The 27,787-nt window shown below is 40.1% G+C and overlaps 3 protein-coding genes across 4 annotated transcripts in view; 2 read left to right on the forward strand and 1 right to left on the reverse strand.

Annotated features, from left to right (window-relative positions):
* The first annotated feature begins 1,364 nt into the window (after positions 1 to 1,364).
* Positions 1,365 to 20,883, forward strand: LOC138592165 (GRIP and coiled-coil domain-containing protein 2). Its single transcript, XM_069662841.1, has 24 exons — positions 1,365 to 1,534; positions 2,188 to 2,250; positions 2,385 to 2,469; positions 2,569 to 2,648; positions 2,745 to 2,849; positions 3,015 to 3,519; positions 4,463 to 6,351; positions 7,113 to 7,176; positions 7,344 to 7,444; positions 7,735 to 7,833; positions 8,593 to 8,712; positions 9,786 to 9,950; positions 10,081 to 10,185; positions 10,849 to 11,011; positions 11,476 to 11,576; positions 11,821 to 11,898; positions 12,016 to 12,153; positions 12,938 to 13,059; positions 13,906 to 14,082; positions 14,214 to 14,422; positions 16,399 to 16,626; positions 16,738 to 16,877; positions 18,606 to 18,807; positions 19,054 to 20,883. Exons 1-24 carry the CDS (start codon positions 1,529 to 1,531, stop codon positions 19,125 to 19,127), a joined length of 5,019 nt encoding a protein of 1,672 aa, XP_069518942.1. The 5' UTR covers positions 1,365 to 1,528; the 3' UTR covers positions 19,128 to 20,883.
* tmem223 (transmembrane protein 223) lies at positions 16,953 to 18,107 on the reverse strand. The gene has a single exon (XM_069662842.1). The coding sequence runs from the start codon at positions 17,969 to 17,971 to the stop codon at positions 17,162 to 17,164; it is 810 nt and encodes a 269-aa protein (XP_069518943.1). The 5' UTR covers positions 17,972 to 18,107; the 3' UTR covers positions 16,953 to 17,161.
* Positions 20,884 to 22,943: 2,060 nt separating the features above from the next.
* The window catches only part of LOC138592226 (LIM and senescent cell antigen-like-containing domain protein 1), a 29,042-nt gene continuing 24,198 nt past the window's right edge, over positions 22,944 to 27,787 (forward strand). Inside the window, exon 1 of one of the 2 annotated variants that reach the window (XM_069662935.1) lies at positions 22,944 to 23,057. In XM_069662935.1, coding sequence (XP_069519036.1) covers positions 23,029 to 23,057 — 29 coding nt within the window. In that variant the 5' untranslated portion in view covers positions 22,944 to 23,028. Of the gene's footprint in view, positions 23,058 to 25,523; positions 25,612 to 27,787 lie in introns of those variants that run through there. The other variant, XM_069662936.1, reaches the window with a different exon arrangement.

Consider the following 27,787-nt stretch of genomic DNA (forward strand, 5'->3'; position numbering starts at 1 on the left):
AGCTTTGGGATGATTTTATGCCCCACATGGCCTTGGAGTAAAAAAAATACAATCAGAAAAGGCAGTTTTATGTTCCATGTACAGTACTGTCTATAGCCGCAATACAAAACTGTCTGCACAAACTATGCGTAGATTTCTTATAGCTTCTATTCTTTTAAATTAAATATTTAAATACTAGTCATCAATACATGTGTTAATTATGCTTAAGGCACATTCATATTCTAATTACTGAGATGTTATCCTGTAAATACACTGTACTCAAGCTATTCTCCTTCAGACCCTTAAGCATTGTGTTTTCTGACACAGCAAGTAATTTGAATAAACAGCACAGTATTGGCACAATCCTTTGTCCAACAAAACCGTTTTATTTGTTTGAGATCTGTATTTTTTTTTTTCTTTGCTTTTGCCTTTATTGATAGGAGAGCTGAAGAGAGACAGGAAATTTGGGGAGTAGATAGTGGGGGATGACATGCACCAAATGATCGGCATACCCGGAATCGAACTGGTGTGATCAGTGCTACGAGGACTATAGCCTCTGTACATGGGGTACCTGCTCTATCAACTGAAATAAACCAGCGCCACTGAGATCTGTATTCTTATCATCATAGTTACATGGGATTTGTATTATGGAAAGAATAATATAACACAATGTATAAAAATAATGCACTGAGAAATGTTTGATCAAAATTTAAAATGGATTATTACTTATATTGTATATTTAGGTTTCAAATAATGGTTATGAATACGCCATTACATACACATTAGTAGCATTTCTTTAAAACATTTTAAAAACAACTTTGCAATGTTCATAATACATTTTTAGATTATTTAAGTAGGCTTTGCAAGTTGTGTAAGAGTACAGTAGAAGTAAAGTACAAGTTATGTTATTATGAATACATGTATTGCTACCTTTTCCACATATGATTTACATCAAAAAGGTTAAAGGTCTTATTTTGACCTTTTCATCACTCCATTATGACACATGCTGGGGGCCCTCACACATCAGGTCATGCATGCACTGTGAGGCTAATCACATTTTTGCCTCCATATACACAGCAGTTTCCAGTTTTGCAATGGAACTATTCTATTCTTGCTGGTTCCTGGGGACAACCAGGTTGTTTTCGTGTGTGAAATATATTTGATTATTTTTCAATTCCGTAAATTGAAAACATAAATGTAATAATGTAAAGTAAAATTGGCTGTGCACAATCCAAAAATGTCCTATAAGCAAAAGACTGTCAAAACAAACGGAGAAAGAGTGCGTGTTGATTTTGGATCATCCGTAGTCGCTTCAGTATCCTGTTGAATGTGTGACGTAAATTATACTGACGTCACGTGGTTGACGTTTACGGAAGCAAGTCATTGCTATAGCTTGTTAACTCAAAAACCAAAACAGTGGAGATGTTTTCGTATTAAATCTCCAAGGAATACGTAATTATTTCAGACATCGCTTTGATTCTATCCAGGGGATTTACCGGTATATCTCCGCGTCTGTCAGACGATTGAGAAGTAGCTAAACTCCGCTGAGATGGAGGTAATGTTCCGTGTCGATGAATTAGCTTTAGCCTGTGTGCCACAACTTAGTATTTCGACTACCGCATCTTCAAGTAAGCTTATAATGTAATGTCCATCTGTTTTTAATAGCGGCACTAGGCTACTCATCTTTAATTGTGAGGGTGACTTCGAAACAGAGCTGGTAACACTAACAACACGCAGCAGGTTCAACTACCAATTGTGTCCTATGTAACAGATCCGCATTCCACACCTCGCTATTTAAATGCGTTAAATGTCAAAAATGAAGTTTATTGGTAGAAAATGGCCATGCTCTGAAACCTTAACGCTGTATTCTTCTCATACAGGAGAAATATATTATAAAGTCAGCTTTCCGAATTGGATACTAACATTACTCGCCGCTAAGGCATCCATCCATGTAAACACTGGGGAGGACGAACCTTTTAAAGCCCACATTTGAGTTAAAGATCGTTAACTTGATTTTTATTTGCTGAATTAAAGCGCAGCACCTAATATTCCCAATATTACCGAATATAAAATGTTCAAAGGACATGCTGTGCTGAATGAGTGACTGCTCTTTTCCTGCACGTGTTAAGTCAAAATGTAAAATATATACATACTGTATATATAGCAAATCCAACAGAGTGTAACTTATTTTTCCTTTCACTGACGCAGGACCCCGGGGGTACTGGACCAGAGTCTGTGGCTCCATCACCAGGAGCTGGAGCCAAGTCGAAGGTATTGCCATCTGCAAGTGCTTATTCAGGCTATTGAGGCTATTAAATTCTGCAGTATGTCTAATTTTGTATATTTCACTGTTGAATGGGTATTCACTTTCATGTCCCTTTCTTTTCATCATACTTTGTTTTCAGCTGGACACATTGCCTAAAGATGACCTTATCAAGTTTGCCAAGAAGCAGATGGCTGCAATGCAGAAGATGAAGAGCAAATGTGCAGGTAGGTAGCTAAAAACACATAAAAGTGTGTGTTTGTGTTTGACACTTTGCCTCTCTGGGCCTGTAATGCACACATATGTGACATTAATTCTCTTTTCAGAATTGGAAAAAGAAGTTGAATCCCTCAAACAACACCCCCCCAAAAATAGCACCAGTTCAGATGACTCTACTTTAATGCAGGTTGGTTCTTTGGCTGAATCATATGCCATAACTATTTCCTTATTAACATTTGCCCTTTATTCATGCTGCATAATCATTTGGTCATCTGCTTAATAGGAGCTGACAGAGAGGATGGATGCCTTACTGCTGGAAAAGGCAGAGACTCAGCAAAGTCTTGCCTTGTCCCGTAAGGATTTAGAGAGGACTAAGCAGCAAGCCAAGGTGAAATACAACAAATACTACATGATGTGTAACACTGGTTGCTTTGCCAGTTTTACTGAATTCAACATGGTTCCTCTGAACATGTATGATATGTTCAACATCTATGATATGTTGACGTATTTCTGTAAATGCTAAACACACTTACACTACTGTTATTTTGTGCAGGATGACCTAGCAGCTTTGAAAGGAGAGCTTGACCATGTAATAGAAGATCATCAAAGGAAGATAAAGACCCTAGAGAGCAGCATTGAGGAATCCAACAACAAACACCAAGAAGAAGTTGCTCGTTTCCAGAAATTACTAATAAAGCGTGAAGAGAGTGACAGGAAGAGGGAGAGTGAACGAGAGAGGGAGCGCCTGGCCGAACATGCAAGTGCAGAAGAAAGCGCTGAAGAAGTTCGTCGTCACTTAGAAGCTCAACTGGAAACCCTTCGATCTGAACTGGAGGCAGTGCAGGAGCGAAAATCACAGGAGATTGCTGAGGTACAGGAGAGCCGCCAGAAGGAGTTGACAGAGGCCCAGCAGGAAGTGGAGAACCTGAAAGAGGAGCTGGCTCAGAAGAGTCTGCAGCATGAGGAGGAAATGAGGGCTCTGGAGGAGGACTGTGAAATTGAAAGGGAACGTCTCCTGTTGCTCCATGAGGAGCTGACCGAGCAGCTTGCTCTCAAAGGTATAACTGCACTCATTTAAAAGTAGATGTAAGAACAGGAGCTGGATCTGTTGATCTGTTAAGGCCAGTTCAGATCAATGATTCGCAACGAGACTGGATGCAACTGCCAAAAGAATCCCTTTTTTTGTGATCAACATTTTTTATTGTTTTTGTAGAACAAAAAAGTAAAAACATTACAAACACAGACAGACAATAACGACAAGAATAACATTAACAGTGCGGCACACACAATTAGCAATGGGAGACAGTAAAAGAAGAAACAATTGAGTAGAACCAAAAGAATCCCTTGACATCTGATTGTAAACGTTCTAAAACTGGGCCGTTCACATCAAAGCAAAGCAACGCAACGCAACGCACACAGATACAGCAGACCATCTCCATTGCAACGATGGACTGACATACCTGTGTTAATAGTATAATGTTAGTTAATACTATATAACGTTAGAATTAAGCCCAGGTTACATTGATTATCTAGCCGGATTTCTGTTATTGGTATAAAAAGAAGTGGATGAACTCCACGCAACGGCTTCAGACGCTCTGCAACTAACCAGTTCACATCGCTGCAATTTTCTCTGCAACATTCTAAAACTGTTTTGTTGTGTTGCAAATCATTGATCTGAACTGGGCTTTACAGTGAAGGCGGGTCCCCGTTTCATGTAGGTGATTTCACGTAATCAAGCAATCAACTGTGTATGCACAACCTTTCCTTCTTGTCAACATGAGGCTTAACCAGTTCAACAAAAGAGGACAGGGCTGTGCCAAGCCTTTTTGTGGCCAAAGCAGAACCCATACTTTTTATTACAGGTGCATTAGTTAAATTTAATTTTGAATCAGTTGTGAAATATAGAAATTGGTTTAACCAAAAGCCCTTTAAGCAGACACCTTTTAAGGGCTATAATTTACAACAATAAACAACATTTACAATAAAAACTTTTTTTAACAGAGAGCTACCTGCAGGATGTGCAGGAGGAAGACGAGGAACCAGCGCGTAGTTCAGGGATCGCCAAAATGCTGGAGCTGTCCGGCTGCAGTCAGGGTGAGTCCAGCCACGCTGATGGAGACGAGACAGAGACTGGGAAACTGAAAGCAGCCTTGGAAGAACTTCAAGCCCAGAACACCATGTTTCAGGATGAGCTCACCCTCCTCAGTAATGTGAAGGGTGAGCTTGAGGCAGAGCTGGAGAGGACCAAAGAGGAGTTCCAGATGGAGAGAGAAGAGCTGGAGTTCAAAATTAATGAACTGCAGATGAGCAGTAACAGTGCTCCGAATGACCAAGCCATAACCCTCGACCCTGAGCAACAAGAAGCCAGAGCAGAGATCCAGCAACTGAGCAAAGAGCACAAAGATGGAGAGGACTCTCTTCCATGTAAATCCGAAGAGTCAGCAATAAGTTCTGGGGACCAAAACCTTCTGAATCTGGAGAAGCTCAGGGTGCAGTGTGAGGACTTGACCAGAGAGAGAGACTCTGCCCTAGCTGAGTGTCAACACACGAGAGAAATACTGCAAGGTTTTGAGACAGAACTGGGTGAGAAGACAAAAGACTTTGTTCTTCAGTACAAAGCAATGAAGGAGCAGGGGGCAAATACTGTACGTGAACTCCAAGAAAAGATCGAAGAGCTTACCCAGGAGAGGGGAGAAGTGTTGGAGAGGGTGAGAGAGGTTACAGAGGAGAAAAACACTCTGGAGAAGAACATACAAGACCTGCAGCTGAAGGTGGAAGATTCTGCAGGGGAGGACCAGAAACTCCGGTCAACTGTAGAGGAACAAACAACTTTAGCCTGTGAGCTTAAGCAGTCTGTAGTGGAACTGACCCGGCAGAATGAGGAGATCCTCTCCCAACTGCAGATGAAGGAAAATGTGACTCAAGATCTGAAAGAGATGGTCAACACGCTGAGTGAAGAGAGGGACAAAATGCAATCCCAGCTTCAGCATAGAGAAGAAGAAATGCGATATCTGAACGAACAGAGAGCAAAAGAAATCCAGAGGCTGCTGGAGGAGAAAGAGAAGGAGGCACTATTGTATAGAGATGAGAAGGAGAAGGAGTTGAAAAGCCTCAAAGAAGAGAAGGAGGAAGAAGTGCTGCATCTAAAAGAAGAGCGGGAAAAACTAGAGAATAGCCTGAAAGAGGAGGTGGACAGGAGGCAGGCAGAAGTTTGTGCTTTACAGATGACTGTCAAAGATCTCTCCACTGAAAACACTGACCTCCATCAGAAATGGGAAGATGCATCTTCTGGGCTTTCCAAAGCCCAGGAAACAAGGGACCTTCTGGGCTCCAATCTGGCAGCCCTGGAGGCTCAGCTAGAGCAGGTGACATCCGAAAAGGCAAAGGAGGCAGAGCAGGCCCGTGCCACCATCAGGGCTCTGGAGGAAAAACAGGGTGAGGTACTCTGCAACACCACTGAGGAAGTTGAGGAGCTCCGAGCACGAATCGATGAGCTGGAAAAAGAGAGGGCTCTGTTGAAGAGTAGTCTTGAGGAGGCTCAGGGAGTAGTCACAGTAGAGGATGTGCAGAAGGAACTCCAGGCTCGCATAACAGACCTGGAACAGGAGAGGGACATGTTGAGGAATAACCTGGAGGAGGTGGTGAAAGATACCAAAGGGCTACAGAAAGACCTGGAGGAAATGAAGTCAGCCAATGAGAAGGTATGTGTGGAGAACCAACAACTGCAGGCCCAAATCTCTCTGATGACCCAAGAGGGAAAGGAGACGGAGCTTGGGGGAATGCAGACACAGATGGAGGATATCGAGAAAGAGAGGAGAGAGCTGAATGATCAGCTGTCAGAGAAAGAGTCACTCATATCCCAGCTGAAGAGCGAGATGACTGCTCTTCAGGTGAGTGGAGCTCCTGATATCTCAGGTCTTCTTAGAATTATTTACAGTCCACGAGAGATTTGACAGTTTAGGTTATCCTAGTTATAACCATTGATCATAATCACAGTTTAATATAGTAAATAATTAATTGTCATGTCTGTATTTTGCTTCAGCTGCCTAATCAGACTTAGTCATGCAGCCATATCAACTGATCAGGTGCATTGCTATCTGCGATGGCTCCTTTCTGAGATGCCTCTTTCTGTTACTACATGTGCACATAATTAATTTTAAATTGTGTAGGCAGCTAAATACCTAAAATGTATTTCCAGGTTGTAGCTTAGCACAGGTTTTTTTTTGTTTGTTTTGTTGTTTTTGACTGTCAGGGAAAAAGCAAGCAGTTTAATAACCTCCTGGGACTCCCATGGACAACTCCTAGGCAGCATTTGGCATTATTTTTGACATTTTATAGACATTACTGATAGATAAATTGTATGTGTCTTTCAAGTTTTTTATTTTCTGTCAGACAGGGGAGGTTAGGCCAATCCACTCCTCCTGGAATGTAACTCTGACAAAAATAACTACAACAAAACAAACACGTGCAAATTTGGAGGGAACATTTCCACTTAGTATATAATGGATATTTTGCTTGTTGGCAAAAATATTACATGATGGAAAAAACATAGCTTCTTTTATGAGACCTTTGGTGACTGACATGTAATTGGATTTTTTCTTCTGTTCTCTGCCCTTTCATACTCTCTCTTTTTCCTTCATCCCTCTCTCAGGAGTCTGCAGCTCAATCTGCTTCCGCTAATGAAAATGCAAGCACCGAGATCACAGAGAAAATAGGTATGAAGGTGACTCTTGTCAGTGTTAATGAGTAATAACCATTATTTTACTAAATATACTGTAGCTTCCTTCAAAAGATGATTTAGTTCATTGCTCTTTGAAGGAGGTGATTCAGATTATAAATTCAGAATGTACTTAAACACTGTGATAACTGCTTCTCCCTGCAGCTCTCCTGGAGAAAGAACACAAAGAAAAGGATGAGAAGATGAACAAGATTAAGGCGGTTGCAATCAAAGCAAAAAAGGAGCTGGACATCAGTAAGAAAGAGGTACGTTAAAGCATGCCGTTCTAATTTGTAAATGTCAGTTTAATTAAGCACATGAACATGACGAGAATTCTATACAAAAAATGTACATTAATGTGGTGAAACAGTCAGTATGAAACACGAATACGCTGAAAAACATCAATTGTAAATGGAAGACATTGTATAATAACTTTATTCATCAAAGTGTTTTATGTTCAGGGCACTAGGTTGAGATAGATTATTGTACCATTTCCTCCTCGGTGCTCACATATGTCATTGTACACAGCTTAATCTAATTATATTTTTCTTTTCAGGTTTCAACCCTCAAGGAGGAAGTAGAATCACTGAAAGCAGAGAGGGAGAAAGTCAACAGCTCTATGAAAGATATCATCCATGGTGCTGAAGGCTACAAGGTAGGAGAGAAAACTACCAGAATAACTTGTTTAACTTCTGTAACTTTTGTGACCTTATTTTTTATTCAGGAGCCGTGAAATATTGTTTTCAGCTTGATGGTTGTACATTATTCATGTTCATCCAGCTAGCTAATGAAGGAAGCTCAGTGGTAACAGAGTTTTGAAATTCAACACTTAGTAATTATTTAAGTACTTTTATTTCAAACTGTTGTTTTACAGTGTGGATGTTTTTGTTTAATACATGTCCTGAATGTCCTGCTGTAACACAGTAAGTTTTACTTACAAGCATTTATCTTTACACTATGAATAACATGGTTCAATCACATTGCACTGTGTAAAAATATGCCATTATTGTCGCTTTGTCTGATGGAAAATTTAAACAGTTATATTTCTAACTGTAAAGAAAATCAAGACACATGGTGAACCAAATGAAACTGACAGTTTCTGTCTGATCGTTTAACATCTGGTTAATCGTATGCATTACTAATATGTTGCGAATTGGCAAGTTGTTGCGCGCTTACTTTGAAATACACTTTTCGCTTGATGTTGCTCCCAGAGGTTTCCATAAACTGCCCCCAGACTGCAATGTGCTTTACGACTGTGTCTCCATTAGAGGAGAAGCCAGTCTGTCGTGTCTAATGAGTTTTTTCCCATACTCAATGTAAATACAGCTGATATCAGAGATGCATTGTGTTTACCTTCACTGAGTCACCAGTAATGAATGAATATAAGTGTGTATGGATGTGTTTGTATGTGTAGAACCTGCAGATTGATTACGACAAGCAGACAGAGCAGCTGGATAAGGAGAGAGAGAAGGTGGAGGCGGCCGACAGACAGATTGCTGAGCTGACCAAGCAACTCAGCAATGCTGTCACACAGGTAACAGAGCTACACACTCACACCTTCACTCGAACAAACACACAAACTGTTCTCACCCTCCAGTAAATCTAAGCAGTGCCACTTTGTCCAGCAATGCATCTCACCAATGCTTCTCACATAACTCAGTTTCCAACTGATTTACAGTGAGTCATTTTAGCCAGCAACGCTTCGCCCAGCTTTGCCTGACAGCCCGGCACCCACAAATAGCCCATCAGACGTGACTGGGTGAGCTAGGGAGAATTTTATTTATATATACTCCTCTCCCCAAGATCATAACTGTTTCTTTCCAATGAGAGAACAACAGGCAGGTAAATGGAGCGGAGTATAGCCTCCATCTGCTGTGTGCGAGTGCAACACCATTCTGTGAGGTGGAGGTTTATTCTTGTGTGCGCTCATTGGTCTCAGGGGGAGAAGGTAGACTGAAAGCTAGTCTGGTATCTTAGAGTACTTCTGGCCATCTCTGTTTACCCATCATAATGTGAGTGTTTGGATGACAGATGATGGGAGGGGGCTGCTGCTGCTGCTGCTGCTGTTGCTGCTGGTTCAGTGTTCCTTGCAGAGAAAGCCCTCAGAGCCTGCGGCTGTCAGTTTTGCATGACTGACTTTCAAATGTGTCGCATGGTGTTGTGAGGTTTGATGCATTTGCCGACATTTACAGGTGAAATCTGAAACAATTAAAACAACATTCTCTCAGAGGAAATCTTTTCAGAAACTGAATACAGTGAATCTCACCAAACCTACTTATTCATTTGTGAAATAAATCACTGATAAACACACAAAGCATTGTAGATCATTATTTACCAAATTGCCTCAAAGGTGCTTGGCCAATGTTGTTTAGAATTTTATATTTTATATTCATTTAGTAAAATAAGAGATTATACTTGATTACTTTTGAGTATATGAGAGTAACAACTGTGTCTCTGTTTAAATGTCACACCTTGTTCATGTCACAAATTTGCATTGCATCACATTACATCTATTGGTAATGTCTTTGGTCCCGAGAAGTTGCATCTTGGAGATGTAGGTTTATCCCCGGAGGAGGATGTAAACAGGAAGTGTTTATGCTTTTACAGAGGGAGACAATGAGCAGTCAGAAGGACGACCTGATGGCCAGTATTGAGACCACAAGAAGCACCGTGAGGCAGCTAGAAGTCCAAATCCAGGAGCTTCAAAGACAGTCCGAACGTCTGGACAGAGACCTGCTAGCTGAGAGAACTATGAAAGAGCAGAAGATGAAGGTAGATATAAGGAGAGATGAATAATCTGTGCTCTGTACTAATCAGGCTAGCCTTAGAAGATATAAAATATGAAAATATACAGTATATACATACTTTGTTCCCTTGTGTATTTGTTTGCTCGCTTCCCCAGGACTTGTCATCTGCCATGAAAGAAGTAGAAGAGCTGACAGCCCAGCTACGCAAGCAGCAGCAGCAGTCTCAGCAGACTGCCCAGGAGCTGGAGCAGCTACGCAAGGTACACACACACACAAACACACACAGCCTCTCAGACACTAGTGTCTCTGAGGGCCTGTCCATTGAAGCGACTGGACTGGTGATGGCCGGCCTGCAGCTACAGCAGCACCTCTTAGAGAGAAAGAGAGCAGTTGTAGCCCACAGGACAGTAGCTGTTACTTTTCCATTAGTGGAGAGCTACATAGTACAGCAGTGAGCATGGAAACTGCCAGGAGGTCTGACTTTGTCATGTGTCCACATTGTTGACACAAGCCAACAAGCAATAGTATTGTTTAGGTTGAAACTGATTGTGACGTTTGAGAGTGGGAAAAAAAAGATTATAATCCATTTGTGTATTGTAATAATCACACTATTTGTCATTAAAAAGTTGTTTAAAGATGTATTCATACATCTGTATAAAAAACATTTAAATTAAGTATTGTTTTTAGATTATTAAAGATTAGAACGGTTACTACATGGTAGTATTTTTTAATCTTTAAACATCATTGTAATGAAATGATGAAGTACAAAAAATATTTTGAAAAATCTTGAGTGCAACATGAAATTAAAGTTAAATTTTGATTACGTAAGTTGTTGAAAATGATCAAAGTTTGAGATAATTGACCTAACTGACGGTGTTAGCTGTGATTCCTGTAATGATGTAGCATGTTGACTCTGCCTGTAGGAGGCGCAGCAGAGCTCTCTGCTGGACATGGAGATGGCTGACTATGAACGGCTGGTCAAAGAGCTCAATGCCAAACTCTCACAAAAAGATGAATGTGCTGAGGAGTTTAAAGCACAGATAAACACACTGACCAAGAAGGAGGATTCCCTCAAACAGGAAATCGGTATGTACAAGGAGTTTGCATGTACGCCTACTCTTTAATGCACAGGTTAACACATCTACAATTTCCAAAAATGTCAGCTACGATGGCTCACGATCCTCCGTTACGACCCTCAAGGATAAGGGGGTATAGCTAATGTTATAAAGCTTGTCTAAATTTTGACGAAAGAATGTACAGTGTACTTTGCTCTTTTAAATTCACAGAGCAATATATACTGCATTTTAAGAATTCCAGTTAGTATTCACTGATACTAATCCTGCAGAGCCTTAATATTAACTGTCTTGTAACTGCACAGCCCACAGATGCATTTCGGTTTTCTTGATGATCTACCCTATTAAGCTGTCTAATGAACACACAATACTGAAAACAATGTCCTTAAATATATCCTGCAGTGTATATTTGACCCAAACCATTTTTATTTGATTCTGTGTGTCTGTGTGTCTGTGTGTGGTCATTTGTGTCTCCAGAGGCTTTGAAGTCCCAGCTGGACCAGGGGGAGGAGAAGACCTCAAAGATGAAACAGCTGCTGGTGAAGACCAAAAAGGAATTGGCTGATGCCAAGAAACAGGTCTGCTCTGTGTGTCTGTGTGTTTGTGTGTGGGTCAGTCAGTGTGTCCCTAAGGATTTCCTACGACTGTGTGTAGCATTGCTGTCTGATGAATGTAAATAGTGTTATGCAGCCATGTGTGTGCCTGATTGTGGGGGAGGCCTTGAAGATGTTGGGAATGGTTAATCATCTGTATGTGTTGTCATACTTGATCATATGGGCCTATATATTAAAATTTTTACGCTGTATGTGTGTATGCGTGCAGGAAAGCTCTCTCATGATGCTGCAGGCCTCTCTAAAAGGAGAGCTGGAGGCTAACCAGCAGCAGCTAGAAAGCTCTAAGGTAACACAGCCAGCAGAACTTCTCTTAGCGACCCCCTCTATTGAAATATACAGTTACACAAATCAACATCTCACTTCTCACAAGTCACGTACTAATGTGTGATGTGTGTGTGTTAAGATTGACGTGTGCGAGCTGACGGCTGAGCGCCATCGTCTGCAGGAGCAACTGAGGTCTGCGCTGGAACAGCAACAACGAACCAGCAGCTCCCAGCAGCAAAGGATCAACAGCCTGCAGCAGGACAGAGACACTGCTAAGGTGCTTCACACAAACACACACAGACTCGACAGAAACTATTTTCACTTTCCATCTGTTAATTATTTAGATTAATTATCGAATCTTTAAGCAAATGTTTTGCCTGATTATTGGAAAGTTATTGCAAAAGGTTATTACAAACATTTGTTTTGCCAATACATTTCTTTCAAATATGTAATCAATTCATCAAGTGCTTTCATCAGCAGCTATATTGGATGTGACTGGAGCTTTTGGCTATAGACAATGGGGTTGAACTTTTTTTAGTTAGTTATATTAAAATGGTTAACCAGCTAACAGGAAACAGGCAATCTGCTCATATAATTTGTGTTAAATATTAGAAACTTAAACAAAAAGTATACATAGAAAGTCACTGCCACCAACTACTATAGTTTTTCCTCAGATATTTTATTAACTGACACATTTTTTTTGCTGCTCTTAAAAAGTATTGTGCTTGTGACATTGTGTTCACCCCATTTTATTATTAAAAATCTGTCAAGGAGATTGTAATTAAATCTGCTCTCCATTCTTCTATTCCACTTGCATCCCCTTTACCTTTCCTTCTGTATTTGTCAATCAGCAAATACAGTATCATGCCTTTGCAGGTTTTCATCTTGCCTAGGTTGATTTCATGAGAGGTAAATTGTGTGAGTTTGAGTGCAGCAGCAGTGCAGCAAAGAATGAAGCAGTTTTATCAAGTCAATAAAAGAGTGTATATAGTTATTAAGATAACTTGTTAATTGTTGTCCTTAGTGTATGTCTCTGCTAAATCTTTTTATGTTGATTCCAGGCTGAGCTTATGGCAACAGCCGGAGAGTTTGAGAGTTACAAGGTGCGAGTCCACAATGTGCTCAAACAGCAGAAGAGCAAAACCACTGCCCTGAGTGAGGGAGACTCCAGCAAACTCGAGAGGTAAGGACAACTGTCTGACAAATGTGCGTGGCAAGGGAAAATGCAGGGAGGAAATCAGGAACGTTAATGGACTTTGTAACTCCTTACAGTGTTTGGCGGATGTATCCATTGGACTGACTCATTCTTCTTCTGATTTGGCTCTGTTTTACTGCACATTAACCCTGACCCTTAGGATAACATCCAAATGAGTTTAAAAGATGTTTTCAAACAAAAACAAATAATTACTTTAGAACTGTTGCTTGTGTGATCTTTCACAATAATATAAACAGATGGTGGGCAAAATACAACACATGTCACATGAGAAAGAATTTGAACACTAATTGGAAGTATGTGTCAATCAGAAGAGTAAGAGTGATGTATAAGGGCCCGATCAGACAGAACGCGCTTTGCAGGCTGTAAAACGCGAGGCGCACCGCACTGCCTTTTTTGTGGAAGTAAACACCCGATCAGACAGAGCGTGTTTTAGCAGCTGGAGGCGGCTTTTTTTCTCTACTGTTGTTAAGGCAACCACCGAATCATTAGCTGTCATTAACCTAACCGTTATATTGTAAACTGACAGAAGGCTCACCTCTCCTTTCATCCGATTGGACAATGAGAAGAAACGCCCATGATGTCGGGCACTTTTCTGCTTTGAGTTGAAGTTTTTTCAACTTGCAGCTTGGAGCGTTTCCTCAAAAACGCGAGGCGCACAGAGCGGAAAAAAGCGAGGCGCTCTGCAAAGCAAAAGCAGCGCGCAAAAAGCGTCCCTCTCATTGAAAACAATGACAAAAAAGCCGCACCCAGCTGCTAAAACGCATCCTGTCTGATCGGGCCCTAAATCTAACGAATATGTGGTGTGTCTGGTAGGGAGCAGTTGTCGTCTCAGGTAGAACAGCTGAGGTCCAGGCTGGCAGAGAGCCAGCAGAGCCTCCTGAGCACCACAGCAGAGCTGCAGCAGCTCCAGACTGAACACGACACTCTGTTAGAGAGACATAATAAAATCCTCCAAGAGACCATTAGCAAGGAGGCTGAGCTCCGTGAGAGGTGAGACGTCTTGAACCCTGTTTTGTCAAGAATTTACCATACTACCATGTTGATATATATTATGTCCTCTAACATGCCCTATTTGCCGCATTTATTTATCCATTTATCTTCCTTTAATTTCTTCTTTCAAGGCTGCTGTCAGTGCAGTCGGAGAACGTGGGCCTGCGGTCGGATCTGTCCCAGGCTCAGGCTGACTTGTCCTCCCAGGCGGAGGCCCAGCGGCAGACATACAGGGAGCAGCAGAGGAAGCTGCAGGATGACCACCGGGCCACTGTGGAGACCCTGCAGGGCCAGCTGACCCGTGTTGAGGAGCAACTCTTTAACCTGCAGAGCCAGAACAGTAAGCATGGAGCAAAAATCACAAAGTTGACTGAGTTGGCAATAAGTACCTGATTATGTATGTGTAGTAGCAGTGCTGTATCTTTCAAATTAATAAGCAGCAGAATGAGCCATATAAGTGACTACTGCTGAAATAGACAGCAGTAAGCTCAAAGGGTGCATGAATAGTATCATATAAAGACATCCATCAAAGTATTAAGTGTTAAGAAGTTTGTTTACTCCACTTTTTTATGAGAGAAACGATGGGAAAGAGAACATAGGAGGTGGGTGTCTGTGTGTTCTGTATCAGAAGAGCAGCACTGGAAACTCGTTCATCACCTCCCACACAGCTGCCCTCTGGAGTCAAACACAAAATACACACATAGTAATGAGTAGGAATGGGAAGTGTGTGTGTATGGTTGTGTTTCTTCCCTGTCACTTCATTACAGCCAGGTGTTGGTGAGGCTCCTCAGCTCTTTTCCCACCTCTCAGAGGGGCAAACAGCTCACTGTGGCATCTGGAGAGACTCATCATTAGCAGCTCGCTCACACACACACACACACACACACACACATGCAAGCAATAGGCCAATGTATAAGGCCAATATTAACCATCACTGAAAGTGTGATTTGAGCAATTTCATCACTACATTTTAATTAAATGGCAATTAAATGCAAAAGGGTTCATATCAAGTGTGTTTTCTGGCCCTTTTGGAGAGGTGTGTCATACAATGATTGGCTTCTGGACCAGTTATAGTCTTACATTTACACACATGTAACAAACAGTAAAACTGATATATGTCCATTGACCTGGTTTGTCCAATTTACACTTCAGACAGAATCTATTTAAAACAAAAACACAAAATAATCATATTAACTCCAGCCTTTTACGAGATACTGTTGGAGGCAGCAGCTTTCTCTGTGGCTGACATTCAGTTTTTATGTTTAACATGACGTCCTGTTTTCCCCTTATAGCTTTCTTTAACCACCACAGCCAAATTCACTGTTACAATGATGGCTGTCAACATGGTTGGATTTCATCTGTCTAAATCCTATAGCCCTCTATAACAAGGAGTGTTGTGCCAGGAGGCACAAGGATTAAATGTCAATATTGCCCAAAAAATACGAAAGAGCTTTGCACTTTCTAGTAGCCTCCAGCAGAAAATTATAAATCCTCATTGTTAGCTCTTTGTTACACTGTTCAGTCAACAAAATCTGGTCTAATTCTCAGGCATTAACACACCAAACTGATTAATGCATGCAGCTGGACTTCAGCTTCTTGCTCTTCTCACTCAGCTACACACGAAAAGAGGGAGAGCAGCAGACTTGAGGTGGGAGGTGAGGGGTGGGTTAAGTGTCTGGTCTTTTTGATATTTTTCAGGTTTATTAATCACACTCTACTTTTTTGTCCACCTACTCTTTCAAGGTCCTCGCCCTTTCATATCTCCCTTGTCCTCACACTGGTGTTTGCGTTTATGCCAGCTTAACTGTGTAATGCCAGAGTGTGTCTGGTGCCCCCTCATGTCACACCAAAGTAGCACACTAACTTACAACTTTTTGTTACACTGAGAATCATTATTGAAACTTAAATTTGATTTATCATAAATTCTTAATTCCTGTTTACTTTTTTAATGACACTGAACACTGGTTCAGTAAAAGTATCTTTAATGCTTTCCACTAAAGATATTTATCAATATAACTGCCATACTAACATACTGTATAAGACATGATAACTGACACCAAAGGCCAATTTAGGAGCAGCAGGGTTGACTCTTATTTACATAAATTAATTAACAGAATTTAACATAAACTTACCTATAAAGTAGGTTTAAAGCTTGGCTTTGATTGTAAAAAAAATAATACAGAAATCTGTTAATCTGTATTTTATCCAGTAGTTTGAACTTTAATTTACTACATTTATCTGACTCTCCATTTTTAAACCTGTATTCATCTAATAAAAAACAAACATATTCTTTCACTAACATTTACACTCTTTCAGGTTCAGTGTCGGTCCAGTCCAGCCGCAAGCTGCTGACTTCAGACCCCCAGCGCAGAAACACAGATCAGAACCAGGCAGGGTTGCCAATAATGACCCTTAGTGACCTCCAGTCTATGGCCAGGGAGGAAGGGGAGGGCATGGAGACCACAGAAACTGAGAGCCCCTCTCCTGCTCTTTCACCCCTGCCTTCTCTGGAACACCTTCTCACATCCCCAAACCCAAAACAAGGTGCGATAGAAAGAAGTGGTGTACCTCTTATGTATGTATAATATTTGTATGTCCATGACTTTCTCAAATCCTGATTTTTAACCTACTTTTTTTTTTTGCTTTGGTCTGTAGAGCCATTTGTGTGGAATGTGGAGCCTACCAAAGAAGAACTAAGTCAAAAGCTGAGCACAGCAACCCGCAGTATGGAGCACATGAACAGCCTCCTGCATGAAACTGAGGCCACCAATGCTGTTCTCATGGAGCAGATCACTGTATGTATATTTACACAAGTACACAAAATGTGCAGAAAACGCAAAAACTTTATTCAGTTATACATTTCATTCCCACACTGTCAACAGCAAGGCGTCGCATGTTTGTTATTAGCTTTAAATTCATCTTAAGGGTCCATATTTCATGTAATAGACTTTATTTCATTGAACAGACATTGAAGCTGCGAGAATTGTATAGCAGTCATGTAAAATAACACCTGTGGACCAGAGTTCCATTATGTTATTAGTGTCCAACACAGTTTTGGCAAATGTGTACTAACTACAACTTAAACTGACCGGTAAGCCCCAACAGTGATATCAAACAGCCTAGCATTGTTCACGGTCCCCTCTTTGTCCAGAAGAAAGTAGAAATTGTGTCCTTTGACCTTGAGAGGGATGAATGAGGGGGACTCCTGTCTGTGAGCATGGCAGGCCACCTGGGACAGCGGGACTGTTATTCTCCGGCCTCGGCCTGGTCCCAAAGGTGACTGTGTGGAAACTGTCACCATCCTTCCTCCTTGGTGTAAAACCACCTGGCTGACAGAGCGCCGGCAAAACAGAACGCCCAGCCCGGCTATCCCTACTCCTATTGCCAGACATCCCACTGTAAAGCCGTATCTCCAGGTGTTCGACCCCAGGTTCATCTCAAAACTCCACATCCCAGCCAGCCCGGTGGTAGTGGCCGTCTTGGTTCTTTTCTCAGTAGCGCCCCCTGTGTCTCTGAGCCCGGTGTAAGCGAAGTGGCCTAAGTATGTCCAGAAGAGAAACTGGCCGCCACAGAAGACCGAGAGGAGCCGGAAGAAGCTGGTCCTGTCGTGCTCGAAGAGGGTGACATCTCTAGAGGGCTGGGCGGAGGAGCAGAAGGTGCGTCGGGCAGCCAGCTGTCTGTGAGCGACGCAGAGGCGACTTGTGTGGACGAATATTCTGCTGCACAGTCCTGCTACACGTGTAACCCGGTCCACTGTGTTGGACAAGCAAGAAGTTTGTGTTGACATAAACACATTTTTAAAGACCCTGACATTTTGCTGGATGTCGATCAGTCGAAAATGTGTGGAGTAACATGTCAGTGCCCCGCGCAGAAACCGCTCTAAACCCATTTTTTACGACGATAAATGGCTTTACACACTTTCAATTGTCTAGCGCACTAAAATGTTAAACATTCAATAGAAGTTATCGTAACTCGAGTTTCATTGCTTCTCTCCAAGCACACTAGATCGCTGCAGCTCAGAGGGCGCCGCCATATTTGTGAGTTGTTATGTCTGACGTAAGTTAGACTACGGAAAGTAGCGCTGACCAAAATTACTTTCCGCCCGTTTAGTCGCCGCCGTATGCTTTTATCTGTTAAACTAATATACCATAGATTATTTTACGACTAATTTAATGTTAAATGTACTTTATATGTATCAAAGTTGTGCAATATCAAACAAGGTATATATGATAAGATGTTATGGCAGACATTTTTTATTTTAATGTATTAAAAAATGAACTGACCTTTTTTTGCTCTTCATGAAATGATTGTTAGTTTTTCAGTTTTTCTTGTCATAGCATTCTTTGCCTCTTCTTGTTCAGACACAAGTCTATTGAAAATATAAAAAATGTAATACACTCTAGTCAGAAATGTAGTTTGAAGTGAGGTATGCAGATTATGGGAAGCTAATAATGTTAAATTACCTGTTTTGCCAAAGCTTATGGTTTTGTTATTTAAAGTTGCTGATGTATTCTATCTTCTAGTTGTTGAAGAGTGAAGTGCGTCGTCTGGAGCGAAATCAGGAGAGGGAGAAGAGTGTGGCCAACCTGGAATATCTGAAGAATGTCCTGCTGCAGTTCATCTTTCTGCAATCGGGCAGCGAGAGGCAAGCTCTTCTGCCCGTCATTCACACAATGTTGCAGCTCAGTCCAGAGGAGAAAAGCAAACTGGCCGCCATCGCACAAGGTATGAACTTAAATGTAGGCTATCAGAGCAGAAAAACCCAGCCGCAAAAATATCATACTGTATTTCACATTTAAAGTAAAGCAGTGCACACAAACTGAAATTCCCTAGAATTTTAATCCTGATTTAACATGCACACAGTATTTTCTGTATTCATTTTTTCTCTACAGGTTATTTAAGAACTACAGGATATACCAACAGTAATGTCTCCCTATTTTTTAACCAGGGTTTCTTTGATTTCTGTTGCAGGTGAGGAAGAGGGGTCCGGCAATCGGGGCTCAGGCTGGACCTCCTATCTCCACAGCTGGTCTGGGATCAGATAGACTTGATCATCAACCAATCCAACAAATAGGCGCACAATGGTAACATGTTACTGGGCCTTTTTCTTGTGAAAGCCTGTACGAAGCACAGACGCTGTCCTGTTAAGAATGACACAAGTGTGAGCTTAAATGGGGCACTTACAAACTTTTTGGGACACAAAATAAGGGACAGAGGAATGTATTAGAAAAGAGTAAGGAAGAATGAGGTAGAGATAATGCCAAAATCTTTCACATGAATACTAATTATTTGGATTTGCAGTGAAATAGTTACATTAGTCTCTTACCAATGATGGTCAACTGTGACACATTTCTGTCTTCCTAACTCTCAATATTGATAAATATATTTATATCAACATTTACAGGACATTAGGGTAACATGTCCTTGAAGGGGCTCATAAGGCATTATAAGGCACCATTATCATTGTACATACATACAGTGTATAATGCACTCGAATTGCACATTCTCGGAGGAGGAAATAATCAAAAGGATAACTGTGTAGTTAAAGGTATGGTATTACTTGAATATGATTTTCAGATGTGTTATATCTTAAGACTTGACTTGGGTAGCACACCTAAATGAGTATAGCAGTAGACTGCAGCAAAAGACTATATAGACTTCACATTCCTTTTAAAACAATTTTCAAGGGCATTTGTAAGTGTGCAAGATTATTGAATGTGCTTTTACTCCCTGAGATGAAAAAAATAGCATGTAACTCGCCCAACAAACCAGAGTCAACTTGATCTCTGCTTTTCATTTTATTGATAGTTGTTGCCTGGAAAGTACAAAAAAAGACAGAAGAAGAAAACTTAATCTTAAATGAATGAGACTTACTTGAAACATACTTTGGGTTTAATAATCAGCAGTAGTAATGGGCCACAACCTCACGTGTGGTTCATTTAAGTCTTTCAAATATGTCTCATAAAATTCAAGTCAAGGATAAAGCAGTGCATTTCTACATTCTCAGGTTTACCTGACTAACATGGTTGACAGATCATTTTCATAATAGCATATTTAATATTTTCTGACTGATTTTGCATATGTTTACTAATGCCTCATGTTCTAAAATCAGTAGCAGTTATAACTTCCTTTTCTTTAGTGATCCTTAGTTTATGTTTTTGTTCTGTTTTCTGTTTTATTTGTTGTACCTTTGCTCTGGTTATTAATATTTAATAGCAAATTACTGTTTGAGGGTTCCTAATACTGTTTGGTTTCTTAGTTTTGTGTTGCTGTTAAATCACTGAAGGATTGTTGCAACGTCTGCTGCACAAATGTCTTATTAAAGGATGTTCGCCATGACAGCAAGTGCATCCAACCAGACTCCCTACCAGACCCATGGATGCTGCTTTTTACAGTGTCTGACCTCTGACCTCTCTGTCGAGGTGGGAATTAAAACAGGAATACAATAATTTCACACTGAAATCCCCCACCCACTAAAGCACACATACTCCTACATTTCACGAGTACTTAATTTGCTCACATCCAAACATTAATGAAGATAACTGTGCCGTTCTTTTTCCAGTGGCAGCTTTTGTTTTTTCTTTCAGCATAAGTGAATGTATTTTTATCTAAGGCTTTTATATTTATGATGATTAAGGTCAAAAGAAGCTATAAGAGATTACAGCAACTATAACATCTCAACTGTATAACAATGACTGGGCATTTACAGTATGATAACTAGTTCAGTGTAAAACAAATAATTTGAGAGAGGGGAGTCTTCTTTGTGGTAATTTTCAATTGTAAACTAAAATAAAGTCTACATGTATGAGAATTTTGCTGTTCACTTTGCATTCCATCAAACTTGTAATTAATTGTAATGCATTTTGATATGAAACGCTGCATTTACAGGCCATAATAAGCTACAGCAATGTGGGTATTTGTTGTCTAAATCAGAGTCAAGGATTTATGTGTTTTGCTAAATTACTCGAGGCTTTCAGGATTAAAACATGAATAAAATGACAAAGTGAATCAGGATGAATGCGGTAAAGAGGGATTGCAAGTTAAACAAAAAACACCAGTGTACATATTCCCCCTTCATGTTTTCAGATTTGTAAATCCTTACCAAATCCATTGATAGCTATCAAGTTATAGTGTGAACTGATGTATCCATAGTTTCTGTTTAGTTTCATGTCTTGCTATGGAAGTCTTCACCCCGTTTTAAGGAGGGATTGGGGTGGAGTGGCTTTCCTTTTAAGGAAATATATGTGGTTTCTCAAATCATGACGCATTCAGGGGAGGAAACAACAAATAATAGCTGCTGTATCCACCGCTGAAAGCAGAGGTAAATTACCTCCGTGGGGAGCAGCACTTCTATGAACATTTAAGTGTTCTGACATGTATTTCTTCTTGAAACATTCTTTGCTATTTATTTTGGCAGAGTTCTGCACAAGAATAGTGCTAGTAGCCTAGTAGTAGTGGTCAAATACTGTACATGAAGTAAGTCTGCAAAAAACCTGTAGACCTTTTTTAACAGTTTCACTATAAAACAGTATTCATGTGGGGCATGTTTCTTCTCCCCCTCACCATATTGAACTTCTGTAAAGTTTCCGGTTGCCAGAAAAGTCAGACTATCCATATATGCCTATACTGAACCGACTCATATGTATACGATTACAGAGTATGCAGGATAATTAGCCTGAACCAATCCCATTAAAGATAGACGCTTAATCTGTTTATACACGCACATCTTTCACTCAGTTCGCAGGGCTGGTATTGTTATATTTTTGGCTGTATAACCTAAACTGTGTTTCCAGCGGTGAAAGCGCACAGACTGAATGACAAGTTGTCACATATAAACAGAAAAACAGAACACTGATCCTTTGATTTTCAAAGTAAAAGCACATTTTTCCTCATTTATTGTCTTAATTGGCAAGGGACTGGTATACAGTGGTTGCTTAACTGCTCCCAAAACACATTTAGACCATCTTTACATACAGTCAATAATTTAGGCATTTTACAGAACTTTCTGTGGTCTTATAAAAAATGTAGATGCTTCACGCCCTCCCTAAAACGGATCTGGCATCATGTGAGACCAAAAGATGAACTGAAAAGAATTCAATGCCATTGAAGATGTGTAGTTAATCAGGTAAAAAAACAGTAAAAAATTGCAGAATTAAAAAAAACATATTTTATATGTTTAATTAGAAAATGCACCGGTGTGTTACTAGTACCCCTTACGATGGCTGCATTCTTTTCAAGTGTCCCACTAAGTGAGATAATTAACCAGCATGCACAATACAAAGGCCCTGACTCTTAAGCGGCTTAATAGAATCTTTATTATACATATTATTGTTTACACTGTAATTTTCCTACTGTGACAAGTAGGAAAAGATTATTTGTGAAAGGCGCCTGTGTAGAATAACTTGAGTGTTACCATAAAAATGTGAATTTTGTCGATAAACGTATTGTATAGATCTAGATGCATATGGGTGCAAATCTACTTACAAGACCTTCACAGTTCGTTGGACAGATATATAGTATATTCACAAAAGGCATTTTCATGTCAAGAAACTTAAATACACAGCAAAGGCAAAACCTTTCAGTTTCTCTTTATTTGAATATTTTCTATAGGATAAATAGATATACATATGTATATATATTATGACTTAAATTAGTAAACATGATTAATTGAGGGTTTTTTTCTTAAAACATTATTTGTGAGGATTTTAAAAAATCACATTTTGATTAAAGTGTAGATGGTCGTACAGTTTTTTAGGGGTTTACTTTGAAAGGCATTAGCGGAAGTGCAATCTTCCGTAGAGCGTACCTTGACCGTTTGATGAACAGAGGCGAGGCCCATTTTCGCCATTCTGCTACTCGGTAACGTTACATCCCAGGCTGAACAACATCTGGACATCTGCATCTATAGCTACAAACCACAAGTCTGCTCCGGGAGAGTGCGGAGCGATGCTCGGCATTACCGAAATGACAAATGGGTAAGTGAGAAGTTTAAAAGTGTTTTCCTAAAAGACACAATTGCCTGATGAGTTGGGAAGTTGTCAGTTTCTCGCTTGAAGAAAAAAATGCAGCCTGGTTTGTTCCATTCTCTCATAGGCTAGGAAACACCTACTTTAGTCTTGTCAAACCTAGTTAAACATGTGCAACGTTTTAACCTACACAAAAAATTTGTCATGGCTTATTATCACGGCGAGTAAACCTGGATTGCCATAAACTTGCTACGTATTAATGTACTTCAGGTTGTATAGCTACAATCTCAACTTGGTCACTTAAACTGCTCGCTGGCGCCCTCTACTGTGTTATTGATGGAAGCATTTAGTTGAACTCATGTAGGCTATTTCCAAAATACAAAATATTAATCAAAGTTTCGACTGGAAAGCTATTTACTTTACTTTATATTATCTGAAGTTTTCCTTGTTTGTGTGTGCTCATGCGTCTGAAACAACATATTGCAGGTCTTTGGATGACAAACTGAATTATATGATGTTGCTAACAGCATAACAAACGTAATGTCTTACACTGTCTTACGTAAAATCACGTTATATCACATATAACAACTGAAAGCTAGCTAGGTCTAGAAAATATAGGCTATTTTTTTAATTAAATGCGTTTGATTTTAGTTAGAAAGAAAAGGTGGATTGCTACTGGTTGTTTTAAAGTCCTTTCGTTTGAAGTTTTTATACAATTTGATTATTTTAGTAATGGTCTTTCTGATACGTGCAAAGTCTGAAATACCTGACATGTTCTAATTGATTAGCCTATTTCACCAAATTCTGTTCTGTTCAAATAAAAACAGAAAAATTATTGCAAATAATGGTACCCAAAAAGGGATAGACTTAATAATGTAGTTATTTGTATGAAATGTTAGCATGCCTTTTGTCAGTACTCCTTTAAATGAACTGATTGGTACATCTCTATTATATTGGTTTCTAATAGTAGTAGGCTAAATCTGCATTAGATTTTAAAAACTTTTTTTTATTTTTTTTATTTGTTGCATTGTTAACTGAAAATTTTGAGCCAAGATCAGCATAATAACATAATATGTCTAGTTCCTGATACCTGCCTTCTTATGTTTTTTGGGGGGGAATATTGTCTTTAGGATCACAATACCAATTTTTTTAGGTTTATCTAGGATGATTTCCATAGTCATATATCTGATATGAAACAAATAATCAATAGAAATCAACTTTCACAAGCTGAAGTTCAGGAGACTCATTGACTTTGTTACTGTATCAGTGGCTTGAACACAAACAATTTTAATGAATAAAGATACCAACAATCAATGACAAGTGATAAAGAAATGTTAAAGTGTTTAAGGAATGAGGATGTTCCTCCATTTTCTGCAGACTGACCTCCTCCCTGCACAGGAATGTCCACACAAAGTCACTGGACAGTACTTATTGCTTTCTAAACCACTTCCTGACTATCCATTCCCCGGGGTATGCCTTTCACAGCAGTATTTTTTTCCAGCTGTGTGAATGCTGCTGTGTGCTCTGCCCAATAAATTATGGCCTGGGATGAATCTAGCTTTTATAAAGCACTCTGGATACTAAAAGCTGTAAGAGGGCGAGTCTTTTAAAGGCCTGAGGATTGCTGCATTCCCATTGCATCACTTTTATATCTGATTCCACAGTGTGTTGATACAACTAGAGCTTAAAGGAGCGACCCAGGCTCCAGTGTGGACTTGTCCTTGTTTGGAAGAACAGTGAACCTGTGTGGTGTAGGATTTGGACTGTGTGTGTACTAACTTGATGCATGTGGTCTGGAGGAATGTGAGTGTTTATTGTAACTTACACATACTGTCGCTTATTAATAGTTAAACTGGCTATTTACTTTTATGATATAAGTTCTATAGCAGTTTAAGTATAAAGCATAGTATAAAGCATGTAGTGTGTTTTAAGTAAAGGAAGTATGGATCAACAGGCTGTGCAATGGCCGTTTGCAGGAGTTCCCCTGTATGCAGTTACAGTTGCTGTAATTACAATTACACAACATTTGTGTTGCGTATTCAAAGGCACACACATCATTATACTGGATCAACCAGTGGTAGTGGTAGTGGTAGTTGTAGTCTATGTGGTCAGTGGGTCTGGCCTTTAACCTCCTCTACGCAAGCTGATGGAACACACTTTATATCGCAGGTCTATGAGAACTGCTTGATTATCCATTCAGCGTTGTCACTGAAGGCTCCCTGCACCTCCTCACACCTCCTCTGTGCTTCCTCCTCTTCTCTCTTTGATCTCCCTGAATCCCCCTTGTCCTCCTCACACCCCTCGTCCATCCTGACACAGTCTGGGTGGCAAAGGCCTTAGCCACACGGCAAGTTTTTATGCTGTTTTTACATCAACACATGCCTTACACACACATACAGTCACATAGGCACAAGTGGATACACTCACACAGCGCATACACAGCAAACAGGAAGTGATGTGGCCATGCGGGCTGAGATAACGGCAGTAGGAGTGTTTGCAGTGACAGCAAAGGGACTTTAGCAAAAACTTAAACATCCTCACTGCAGTTTGACACAAAACTTTGGTAAGATACATTTCTATCACTCTCATAACTATTTGTAAGTGTAGTACCTAGTAGCTAGTAGCCTAGTACCAAGGCCCAGGCTCCATTACTTGCTCTGTTAGATGCACTATGATTTTTCATGGTCATTAGAGCTGGGCATGGTCTAACATCTCAGTTAACTTTTGGGTATTGTCATAGGAAGTCAGCATCATGTCAGTGGTGTTTATTTGAAATGTTTGCACTGTAGCTCAGCATTTAGACTGTTGTGTATGTACTTTTTTGTGTACTTCCTGTTCTCTGGCAAGATTCTTTGTAATTTAAATTTCATGATAAATAGGTTCAGTGAAAAGAAGAATCATTACAAGGGAGAAGCAGCAATACAGTATGCAACTCGATGGAAAGAATGGGTCAAATGATTAACCTATTTCAACTTAGCACAGCTAGAAAATGTTTCTAGTTAAACAAACATTAAAAAATGTTTTGTTTTTTTGTACATTGGAAAAGGCTTTATATGTTAAGAGCCAAACTCTTTGAATCACACTATACATAAATCAAATTTATTTTAATTATAAAAGTGTCCTCGGTTTACAGCAGTCAGGCTGGAGATTAAAGTCAATGGCATGGTAGTACCAGTGTTGTCCACACAGTGGCAGTGTACATATGTTGAAAGCAGGGCGGCTCTGGAGTGTCTGGGAATGTCTGCTCAGTTTTAGCCCCACAGGAGTGTGTGTGTATACGTGTGTGTGTGTGTGTGTGTGTGTGTGTGTGTGTGTGTGTGTGTGTGTGTGTGTGTGTGCTTGTAACTAGACAGTCCTGTGCATATTTTATAATCTCACATAACTTTGGCTGCCTGCAACTTCAATCCAAAACACAGGACTAGTATTTAAATCCCCCAGTGATCGTAGTACCATAATTCCATACACATTGTATGTACTTACACAGTGTAATCCAGAGCAGATGACATAAATGTATTGCCACTTTTACTAATCACTCCAATTAAGATTGAAAATGTATTACAATAACCTTTCCCCCCTTTTTGATGGAAATTCTTTCTTATCCCAACTGGACTCCCAACTGTAAATGAGCTTTAGTCAGTTATAAAACTATGATTCATCATGAATGATCCGGCATACTCAGACATTTCATCTTACCATGTTTAGGCCCAGCTGCACCTTACAGCTGCTGCAAGGATGTGATGCTGATATTGAAGTTCAGCATTCACAGTGTGTGCTTTTACTCATTGTGTGTGTGTAAGTGTGTGTCAAACCAATGTGGAATGCTGAGCAGGTCAAGGCAAGCTGCTGAAGGTGAATCTGCATGGTGTGAACTATTCATAAGGCCTGTATCAGTCTGTACACAGGGAGAGACATGGTTTCTGTCAGCAGTGAGTCCACCCACAGCCAGTTAAAGCTATCTGACAAATGGTGTCAGATAGATTGTACATATAGAATAAACACAGTTAATGTAAACGAGCTATTTCAGGAATGGATCTCTAATCAGTTTGCATGTCGTGCTGTAAAGTTTGAGCTCTGTTTCTTCTTTGGCTGCTCGGTGACTTGGTTTTCCTCCTCTGACTAATCCTTCCCGCCATCATGACGTCCCAGCTTCTTGTTTTCAGTGTCTGAGAGGCGACTTTTAGCTCCTTCTGAAAATGCGCATCTGTTATGGTTTGTGTCTGTTTGGGAGGATCTGTTGTTCCCACATAACATTGTGATGAATTATTCATAGCCTGACATTTTCCCCCTTGTCAATAGTTTGTTGTTAGTGCTGGGAAGTAATCTCACGGTTTACAAAAGAGGAGCTCAAATCTAATAAAATGCAGTTTATGCTGTAACTCCATTTATTATAGTTGCTTTGTTTGATATTATGCAGCTCTAATCGGTCTGTATGTTCCCACCATTCTAAACAAGCTGCTGTGTAGATGGAAATATTGGCTTATCACGCGTTGTGTAATATTGCGTCTATGTATACAGTGGTGCATGTACAAAAAGGAAACTGTTGATGTTTTACTGATGACATTTTATGCATATTTAACCATTTTTCTCAATGCCCATGTGTAATATATTTTTCCTTCACTGCATTTACTGTGTCTGTATATCCCGGCCTAATACACGTGTTTGGCACAGCTCTTTTGTGACCAAATATGGGAGAGTCTCGCCAAAGATCTAATACAAGGTATTAGTTCTGGATATTATTT

The sequence above is a fragment of the Semicossyphus pulcher genome, unplaced genomic scaffold (genome assembly GCF_022749685.1).
Source record: "Semicossyphus pulcher isolate SPU_LCO1_2020_fin unplaced genomic scaffold, fSemPul1.0.p SCAF_15, whole genome shotgun sequence".
Taxonomy (NCBI): domain Eukaryota; kingdom Metazoa; phylum Chordata; class Actinopteri; order Labriformes; family Labridae; genus Semicossyphus; species Semicossyphus pulcher.